The sequence below is a fragment of the Myotis lucifugus genome, unplaced genomic scaffold (genome assembly GCF_000147115.1).
Source record: "Myotis lucifugus unplaced genomic scaffold, Myoluc2.0 scaffold_85, whole genome shotgun sequence".
NCBI classification, from domain to species: Eukaryota; Metazoa; Chordata; class Mammalia; order Chiroptera; family Vespertilionidae; genus Myotis; species Myotis lucifugus.
Window position 1 is genome coordinate 4,338,660 of NW_005871133.1, and position 10,793 is coordinate 4,349,452.

At 44.0% G+C, this 10,793-nt stretch overlaps 2 protein-coding genes across 2 annotated transcripts in view; both read right to left on the reverse strand.

Annotated features, from left to right (window-relative positions):
- Positions 1 to 1,060: 1,060 nt before the first annotated feature.
- Positions 1,061 to 4,031, reverse strand: LOC102419920 (disintegrin and metalloproteinase domain-containing protein 21-like). Its single transcript, XM_006091042.3, has 2 exons — positions 1,968 to 4,031; positions 1,061 to 1,102 (listed from the first exon to the last, which is right to left on the reverse strand). Exons 1-2 carry the CDS (start codon positions 4,014 to 4,016, stop codon positions 1,061 to 1,063), a joined length of 2,091 nt encoding a protein of 696 aa, XP_006091104.2. The 5' UTR covers positions 4,017 to 4,031.
- Positions 4,032 to 4,076: 45 nt separating this feature from the next.
- Positions 4,077 to 10,793, reverse strand: part of MED6 (mediator complex subunit 6) — a 32,209-nt gene continuing 25,492 nt past the window's right edge. Inside the window, exon 9 of the mRNA XM_006091035.3 lies at positions 4,077 to 4,176. Within this exon, the coding sequence (XP_006091097.1) occupies positions 4,092 to 4,176 (85 nt within the window). The 3' untranslated portion in view covers positions 4,077 to 4,091. The remainder of the gene's footprint in view (positions 4,177 to 10,793) is intronic.

The window sequence follows — 10,793 nt, forward strand, 5'->3', positions numbered from 1 at the left end:
TACCTCTGTTAAAGGGATTGAATCTGAAATCATAGATTCACATAGGATTTCAACAGTTAATTTTTTCAAATATTTTTGAGAAAACGCAAGTACTGGATTGTCAGGAATCAGAGGTCTTACCCTCATTAAACCTTATTTATAATTTCAAGGGAACGATCATATGGAATGGGTAGAGTCAGCGAGGTCCAGAACCACCAGCACCTACCTTTCATGTATAACTGGGGTATGAAGGTCCTGCCAATGCAGCCCAAAGGAAGAAAAATCTGACAGGAAACATTTGGTCCCTAGTGCGCATCCAGGTTGGCCAAGGCTTGTTCAGGCCTACAGAATAATTCAGTTTCTTTGTCTGCAAAACTGGTTTCATCCACAACGCTTTCCTTTCCAGGTGTTCATCCCTCATAAATGTCTTGCATTCTAAACTCCAATGTGGGGTCTGCTTCTGGAGAACTCCAACTATCACCAGGAAGTAATTACTGACCAAGCCCTAGGGCAGTGGTTCTCAACCTGTGGGTCGAGACCCCTTTGGGGGTAGAACGACCCTTTCACAAGGGTCGCCTAGATACATCCTGCATATCAGATATTTACATTACAATTCATAACAGTAGCAAAATTACAGTTATGAAGTAGCAACAAAAATCATTTTATGGTTGGGGGTCACCACAACATGAGGAACTGTATTAAAGGGTCGCGGCATTAGGAAGGTTGAGAACCACTGCCCTAGGGCCAGGGGAACAAAGAAAAGTTGAGCGTATTAAAGGAGCTCCTCTGCAGAGCAGGGACCAAGACTCTTTAAGGAGGGCAAGTGACCAGCTGGCGCTCACGCTTCAGGAACTCGGAGGAGGATCATCCTGCTAACCCCAGCACTAAACTCGCAACTCTGAGGGTGTCAGTGGCCAACTGGTGCTGGTGCTTCTAAGGAAGGATGAGGGTGGTTCTAACAAAGCCAACAAAACTGGAATCCCAAACCGAACATGGCAACCAGAGTGAATGGCCCCAGCCAAAATGACACTACGTGTAATGTTTAGCACACAGGAAAGTAAACTCCTTCTCCCCTCATCCTTCATTCCAGGCTACTTCTACTGCCCCCTTTTGGCATAGCTACCTGAAAGAGAGCTGGCAAAACAGAAATGGGGTGTATAGTGGCACATCCTGGACATTACGTCTTACAATGCAAAGGCGGGAGAAGGTTTACACCTGCTGTCTGTCCCTTCATTCGGGATACAGAAAGAGACGCCTTCCATGGAGCATTTGAGATCTTGCTCCCCAGTATGTTGTCAATTTGGCTCAAATACATTCTTTTTAAAACATATGTTTTTATTGATATTACAGAGAGGAAAGGAGAGGGAGAGAAGGAGAGAAACATCTATGTGAGAGAGAAACATTGATGGCCTGCTTCCTGCATGCCCCCTACTGGGATCGAGCTGGCAACCCGGGCATGTGCCCTGACCAGGAATAAAAAAGGTGACCTCTCAGTGCACGGGATGACACCCAACCAACTGACCCACACCAGCCAGGGCTCCAATAAATTCTTATAAACACTCTCTTTAAAAAAATAAGACGACTTCCTGACAAAATGAACCTTTAATATTGCTTGAAACACTGAAGAGGAAGTAAGAACATGCTAGGAATCCTTCAGTATAATATGATCCAGACATGAGAGATCCTTAAATTTTTTCTTTAAATCGTAGACATGTTTCTCTACTATTAAAAAGCTGGAGATTTTTTTAAATGAAGCAGAAGCCTTATTGTTCCCCTTTGTCCTCAGGTTCCTCTTCTTCTTTTTTTCCCTCTACCTCTTCTTCTTTTTCTGCCTCTACCTCTTCTTCTTCTTTTTTTCCCTCTACCTCTTCTTCTTTTTTTGCCTCTACCTCTTCTTCCTTTTTTCTTTTCTTTTTCATACAAAGCAGAAGGAAGCAACATAAAAATAAAGGAATAAGCCACAATAAAAAAAGGTAAGACAACTTTGCCTGTGGTCCTTTCGTAGAAGGAGGTGGGCCGCTATCAATACTACCTCCATCGCCTTTTAGCGTGCAGTTGGGAGGTGCCCACCCTTGGCTGCAGTGGCAATGCTGTTTATTATTGCAGACTCCCCTCATGTGGCAGTTCTCATTCTGACAGTCTTGTGATACAAGAGTCATATCGACACACTTCTGGTGGACGCATATCTTTCCTGGACCACACACTGTGCCATCTTTCACTAGACCAATATCAGGTATGGTTATCCCTAAATGATAATCAGTGCCCCAGCAACTGGTGAAATTTAACTGAAGCTGATGTACTGTAGTATGTTCTGTTAGCTTAGGAATAATTGATACGTTTTCACACTGAACTCTCCCACAGAAGATATCTGAGGTATTACATTTTCGGTATCCCTTGTCAATTAGACCACAGTGGCCAAAACGGCTTCCCTGGGAGTTGATTTCTTTGTAGCACTCCTGAGATGCACTCCTTGCATCTTCTCCAAAAATCTCCCTGCACTGCTTGTCGTGGCTATTACAACTCTTTTCATAGCAGTAGGCATTGTCACCACAGGGAATCCCATCCTGCACATATCCATCTTCTGGGCACTGGTGGGATGTCCCATTGCACCACTCTGGAAGGTCACATTCACTGATCTGTTGTCTGCACAAAGTCCCTGATGGCATGAGCTTGCAGTCTTTGCAACACAGCCCAAAAGCACAAGCAGAACCAGGGCTCAGAGTGCAGTTCAACAGACAACATGGATCTTGTTCACACTGCTTTACAGATCCACAGTCACACTCCTCTCCTTCTTCAACCACATCATTTCCACAGCGCTTCAGAATAAGCATTTCCCCTGTACTTGGAAGATTGTGTAGACATGATCCCTGGTTTAAAGTGGTCTTTGTAAAATCGGCATAACTACAGTTGGTGAATCTTTCTGCTGGCATTCTAATAGCACTCATGATGCAACCACTTTGTCCACACCAGCAGAATTCTTCATCATGCTGCATACCCAAAGTATGGCCTAACTCATGGGCCACGGTGAGGGCAAAAAGAGACCAGGGGTCTTCTTGGAAATTATTAACTCCACAGTCAATAGGAGGACGACATATTCCTGCAACATAGGCTATACCAAGTGTACTTATAAGTGAATTTTTAATGAAAATATGGGCAGCATCACAATGTAGCCTCGAAAGACTGATTTGTTTCCACTGAGCAAAATCCTCCAGAACCTGTTCTATGCTTATCATTGAGAAAGCATTTTCATGATTCCAAATCTCAATCGCAATCAAAATCACATAGGTATCCAACTGCTGATAAATGGAGTCCACTATGTTGATAACAAGATATACGTCCTCCTGCACCTTTGAGAAGTTACTTTGAGAGTAAATGAAGAAATTTCGATCTACCACCACAGCCAGCTCCAGAAACCATGAGCGGGTCCACCAGTTATCAGTTGAATTTTGTTTCAGAGTTGTTTTCGCAGCAGCCTCTTTTAATCCCAGTTGTTGGTGTGCTACATCCTTCTTTGTTAAGCCACATTGAATTGGTGGGAATTGTGTCTCATCACTGTCTATCTTATACACCAGGTGTTCAAATGTGGTAGAGTGCCTGATGGGCTCGATTTCATAAGCAAGGTCATTTATCTGTAGCATTCCTTGAAAACCTCCAGAACAGGTACTGAGGGCAACCAGGGACCCTGGGACCCCCTGCACATAACCATGGTAGTAGCAGTCATCAGGAACAAAAGGCTGATCCTCCTGGAGGACATGCTGGTCCGTGTAGGTGAACACTGGTAGGTGTCTGGAAACCAGGAACTTCTTGACCCTCATGCGGACAATGTGTCTCTGGCCCCCGAACCGCAGGCTGTAGGAGAGCCAGCCCGGAGCCTTAGCATCTTGGTCCCTGCTGGTCACCTTCAAGGGGATCACGACTTCTCTGGAGAAGCCCTGAGAGGGCTTGGCCTGAGAGTGGCCAGAATTGGACAGAGACACCCCAAACCAAAGCAATAGAAGATTGACCTTGATGTGCACCAGGGCCTCACCCACTGCCATTATGGAACCATCAGTCCAGGGCAGAGAAAGGCGGAGGCGTGAGGCACTGCTGGTACAGTTCCTCCCTTGAGCTGTTCAGGGTGCAGGGCTGACCTTTACAGATGTGTGTTTTAGAAGAGTTGGACCATCAGAGCTGCAGTGCTGAGAGTTGAAAATAGAGCTAAAATGGGGTGGGGAGGGGAGGGAGAGTGGGAAAGAGAAGGAGAGAGAAGAAAGTGAGGTAAAGTGATTCTTCAATTGGGACAACGCTTGAATGAATAAATTACCTGAGATTGCTCTTATTTATATGTAAGGGGAAGTGTGTGTGTGTGTGGGGGGGGGGGGGGCAAAAGGGTAGGTTTCCAGAAAAACAGATGAGACTTATCATAGGTGGATTGTGGTTGAACCCGGATAGTAGATACGTAAAGATTTATTACATTCTATTTTCTAAACATGTAAACTGGCATAAACATTTTTTATATTAAAAACACTGACCCATGCCCTAACCGGTTTGGCTCAGTGGATAGAGCATCGGCCTGCGGACTGAAGGGTCCCAGGTTCGATTCTGGTCAAGGTCATGTACCTTGGTTGCGGGCACGTCCCCAGTGGGGGACATGCAGGGGCGGCTGATTGATGTTTCTCTCTCATCGATGTTTCTAGCTCTCTATCCCTCTCCCTTCCTCTCTTTAAAAAATCAATAAAATATATATTTAAAAAAAAAAAACACTGACCTCTAACTCCCACATTTTTCCTCTACTCCAAATCAACTATGACCTTGCTATCTTCAACAAGTATGTGGACCCCCCACCACCCAAAACCCACCATTTTTGGTCCCTTTATTCAAACAATTTGTTCCATCTCCCCTTTTCTCGTGCAGACATCTTATCTATTCCCCATTCGGGTTGAAGTTAGCTATCAAAGTAAGCCCCACTTAAGGGAGTCATTAGTTTTGAGACCCCCTCCAATGAAGACAATTTTTTATTTTATAATGCATGCTTATCTGCAGAAGGGACCAGACAAATGGCCAAGGAGGCAGCCATGCTGATGGAGTGATATGGGGTGGGGCTGCTAGTTGGGGGTAAGGCAAACAGCCCAATTGCCTACACAGGGGTCCTCAAACTATGACCTGCGGGCCACATGCAAATACAAATATTGTATTTGTTCCCATTTTGTTTTTTTACTTCAAAATAAGTATGTGCAGTATGCATAGGAATTTGTTCATAGTTTTTTTTAAAACTATAGTCCGGCCCTCCAACGGTCTGAGGGACAGTGAACTGGCCCCCTGTTTAAAAAGTTTGAGGACCCCTGGCCTACAACATAAAGGCAGCAGCCTTCTCTCTACCCAGCCCAGGACATTATGTTCTCAATCACAAGACACTTATCTTGGTTGCATAAATACAGATTCTATTCTATGTTTTTGCATGACTGGTGAGTTAGCTGAATTCTCTAGAGAAAGTTGGACTGAGGAATTTAAACCTAGAATCAGTTTGTTAAAATGTTCAAAAGACCACAATTTGATTGAACTGACATCACTCCTGTTGCAAATATAAATTTTAGCTCAGGCAAAAACTAATTTTTCTCATTCACTGACTTTCAGTTAAAAGTATCGATAGTTTGCCTGGCTGGCGTGGCTCGGTGGTTGAGTGTCGACCTATAAACCAGAAGGTCATGGTTTGATTGCTGGTCAGGGCACATGCATGGACTGTGAGTTTGACCCAGTAGGGGACATGTAGGAGGCAGCCGATCAATGATTCTCTCTCACATCCATGTTTCTCTCTCCTTAAAATCAATAAAACCATTTTAAAAAAAAAAAGAACACCTGCATACATGTGGGTAATTTTTTAGAATGTATAGCTACCAAAAACCAAGAATATTTTTTTAAAATATATTTTTAATGATTTCAGAGAGGAAGAGAGAGAGGGAGAGAGATAGAAGCATCAATGATGAGAGCGAATCCTTGATTGGCTGCTTCTTGAATGCCCCTTACTGGGGATCGAGCCCGCAACCTGGGCATGTGCCCTGACTGGAATGGAACCCGGGACCCTTCAGTCCGCAGGCTGACGTTCTATCCACTGAGCCGGCTAGGGCCAAAAACCAAGAATATTAGATGAAACCTCTTCAAGAAAGTATCTCTGACAGAGGTGAAATCCTAATTACCAGATTTCCTCTCCAGGTCTCTCTCCATGATACCCTTGGTATTTGCTACAGATCTGGAGATATTAAGTTGGGTAAGCATTTGTTGGAAGAGGATTATCTTCTATAAAAATAAAAGCATAGCCCTAACCGGTTTGGCTCAGTGGATAGAGCGTCGGCCTGCGGACTGAAGGGTCCCAGGTTCGATTCTGGTCAAGGGCATGTGCCTTGGTTGTGGGGGGGCACATCCCCGGTTGAGGGTGTGCAGGAAGCAGCTGATCGATGTTTCTCTTTCATCAATGTTTCTAACGCTCTATCCCTCTTCCTTCCTCTCTGTAAAAAATCAATAAAATATATATTTTTAAAAAAAGAAAGAAAAAGAAAAGCATAATATGACCTTCTGGACAAAACTGGGGCTGCAAGGGAAGCTTGGGTCCCGGGTGCCTGCCGGCGGCCTGAGAGAAGCCCGTGTTCCGGGTGCCAGAGGGAAGCCGGTGCCGGCAGCTGGGGGAAGAAAGGCCTACTCTTGCATGAATTTTGTGCATCAGGCCTCTCGTTAACAATAAAATGTTATAAAGAAAGTAACCCATATTAAATTTTATCAGAAACATGATGTGGTCATAGAAAAGTTTATTGCCAAGAATCTTTGAGACATATCAGGCTTTGTCACTGCTGCATGACTCCAAAGATAAGCTCTGAAGGAACATCACCTTGCCATTAATTATGTGAACTGGTGTCACTCCAAAGCCCTTCCTTTCCAGCATTATCAGCACTTCAAGTAGTGTACCCTCTGTATCGATGATTAATTCTTTCTCCTACAGGATATCCCCAAAGCATGTATACACACTATAACAGTTGACAGTTCAACTGACATTTCTTTCTTTTCAGCCAGACTACGTTTTGAAAACAGAAAATTCATCCTAAAATGCTCCTGGGAGTTTGAAAATGCAGTTGAAGTCCAAACACTGCTTGTATAATTATTTTAACAGCTGATAACTCACTTAATTTTCACTCCTTTTCAGGTTTAACTGATTTGGAATAATGGGTGAAGCCAGACTAAGCTTTGAACAAAGAAAATTCATCCACTAGACTTTTTTTTTATGGGGATACATAAAAGATAAAGTTTGTGGTACAAAACCTGCAACAGTTGACAAATTGAGGGCACACAAATACCAAATGAAATTATTCTTTTTTTAAAAAAAAATATGTTTTTATTGACTTTTAGAGTGAGAGGCAGGGAGAGGGATAGAGATAGAAACATCAATGAGAAAGAAACATCATTGAAATGCTGCCTCCTGCACGCCCCCTACTGGGGACTGAGTACCTGACCTGGGAATCAAACTGGTGACTTCTTGGTTCAGGGGTTGACAATCACTCTCTGAGCCACAAAAGCCAGGCGAAATGATTCTTGATATTCGCGATTCCATTGCTTCGCGTTATCAGCAGTGCCAGGACCAGAAAGGTCATCAGTTTGAAAACAGGTGTTGACAACAAAAATTATTCATTCATGTAGATGCTTTTACATTTTAAAAATGAACTGTATGTTAATAAACACTGACTTTATAATCATTCAAAATGTGTATACATTCTTTGGGACACCCTATATTTCCAGCAGCTATAACAAACCCCTTCCTTACCATGTCTCCACTCATTCTCAGTCATGGCCTAATTCAGTGTTTCTCAAACTTGGGTCAGAAACCATCCAGGGTCATGAACTCAATTTAGTGAGCCACAGCTAAATGAAACCCAAAAAACAGATATCAGACAGCTTCACAGAGATCACGGTCATGTCACCTGCTATTACCTGTCACCATAGAAGCTAGAGCAGCATTCTGCTGTCCCTTCTTATGCTAATTATCAACTATTTTCTAAACTCCAAAACTAAAACGTATACCTTGTCTATGAAGCTGGAGCTGAGGCTCTGCATGGTGCCTTTCTCCATCGCTATTTGGCTTCCTGAAGTTTTACCAAGAAGGGCACTAGAGGGAGAATAAAAGGCAAAAGCAGAGGCGAAGGGACTTGTTACTACCTATTTGCCTGCTGTGACTTTCTGTAAATCCCCAGCAGTGGAGCCTTGCTCTGATGGTGAGGGTTGGTTAGTTACCACAAAGACCCAGAACCAGTTCCATCAAGCCCTGTCAAAGGTATCTGTACCGTAGGACAGGACGCCCTCCTGAGGACTGGATGTATAGAGCTATGCTCCAGTACCCTAGGCAGCCCACACCAGTCAGCCAGGGTCCCTCTCTGATGTTCCAGGCCATGCCCAAAGTGCCTTGATGCAAGCCCCAGGTATATGGCACCTCTCTCCGAGATCTGAGTCCCAGTTATGGTGGAACTTCTTCCAAGTCCCTAAGAAACCAGCACAAACTCAGCATTACCTTATAAGAGATACAGCTATCGGCTCCACGATGCTCCTTTTCTGAGTTCCTAAATTACCAGCATCACCTGGGAAATGCCCAATCTTCTACAGTCCAGGTCTAGATCTATGAGGCCCTTATGAGAGTTTCTACCTTATGATAACCCCAACCTCTTCCATTTGTTCCCCCATCCTTAGGGGTGGATCTCCTATGGCAACTCATACCTCAGTACACCCCAGTGTTGTTTCCTTTTTATCTATTCAGGTTTTAAGCACCTTTAAAAAATTTTCTTATATGAATTATGCTTGGATTTTTCTCTTTTCTGACTAGATCCTGATAGATGTAGAATTTGGTACCAAGAGTGCTGCCAAGACAGACAAAATGGGACTCTGGGCTTGGTTTGAGCATATCCACGGCTTTAACACATTGCTGAGCTCCTGTCCAATGGGGAATGGGCATGTAGTAACATCACAAATTACCACCCAATATGGATTGTGATGAAATGTCCTATTGAAGCAAGTGTGCGGGGGACCAAGCTGTGATGATGATTAAAAGTACCTCAAGGACTGAGGGGCAGGTTGGCCATATTGAATTCTACTGCAGAAGTTGCACAATGAAGTTCAAGGTTCTAAATTCTCAGCCCAGAGAGCTGAGAATGGTGGACCTAAAAGAATGTCTCATTTGTTTTCGACACAGGCCTACCTCATAGAAAATCAAATTTTAACTGTGGAGTTTCAGAACCACAATGTAAGTTGAATACATAGATTTGCCAAGATTTGAGTGGGAAGTTAGGACACTGAGAAGGGAAAAAACCTTGATACTTGCAAAGGGGCATTCCAGCTGGACTTGATTGCTTCTAAAGATCTAGAGCAGGGGTCCTCAAACTACGGCCCGCGGGCCACATGCAAATACAAATATTGTATTTGTTCCCGTTTTGTTTTTTTACTTCAAAATAAGATATGTGCAGTGTGCATAGGAATTTGTTCATAGTTTTTTTTAAAATTATAGTCCGGCCCTCCAACGGTCTGAGGGACAGTGAACTGGCCCCCTGTTTAAAAAGTTTGAGGACCCCTGGGTTAGGGGATTGACTTGAGCCACCATTGTCTCAACAGAACAATCGGTGCATAGCTTTTAGCCCTTGCTAAAGCCCAAGGTCTATCAGCCTTCTGTGTTCCCTGCTGCACTTTCATGATAGTGTAGACAATGCGTAGCTTCAAGCAATCCCCTTGTGCCCCCAACAACAGCCTGCACTTAGAGGGCTGCATCCACAGCATTTGTCTACAGCAGAAAAGGGGAACGTCCAGCCCGTGGGCCGTATAAGGCCCTTTAAATCATTTGGTCTGGCCCCTGCCAAGGCATTAGGGGTGAGTTAATTAAATGTTTGACCCAAGTATAGCAGGCTAATTTTTAAGCTGATAATTTTGTATGGCCCTCAAATGATGTTATAAATTGAAACCTTGGGTATACAATTCTTTTGGACCTCTCCTGGAAAGCCCTGTAGAATACACATCAGTGAATGTGACCTTCCCAACTGGTGCAAAGGAAGATCAAGGTGGTGCACTGAGGATTTCGATGTGCAGGATGAGATGACTTGTGGTGACAGTACCTACTATTATCTCAAAATGTCCAAAAGTCACCCTAGTTGGTTTGGCTCAGTGGATAGAGCGTCGGCCTGTGGACTGAAGGGTCCCGGGTTTGATTCGGGTCAAGGGCACATGTCCAGGTTGCAGGCTTGATCCCTAATAGGGGGCGTGCAGGAGGCAGTCCATCATTGACTCTCTCATCATTGATGTCTATCTCTCCTCTCCCTTCACCTCTGATATCAATAAAAATACATATGCATGAGGAGTTGTATCAATTCTTTAACACTCAACTGTGACTACAGATTAGAGAAATGTCATCAGAGAGGACTGTGCAATGATGAAGAGCACTGCCACTGTCGGTATGGGTGGGCTCCTTCCTACTGTGAGTTTACAGGCTATGGAGAAAGCTCAGACAGCAGCCCAGCTCCCAGGGGCAGTCTCCTTCCCTCACTATTAACAGAAATTCTTTGCACAATAATTTTCTATTCACACACTTTTTCCTTGCCTTAACATCTATGGTCCGTTTGTTTGTAATCCTCACTGGAGGATATGCCTCTCAACCCTGATTTTAGAGAGAGGGAAAAGGAGAGAGAAAGAGAGAGACAGAAACAGAGACCCAGCCAGAGAGAGAGAGAGAAACATCAATTGGTTGCTTCCTGTATGCCCCCCACTAGGGATCAAAGTCGCAGTCTAGGTATGTGCCCTGACTAGGAATCAAACTGGCA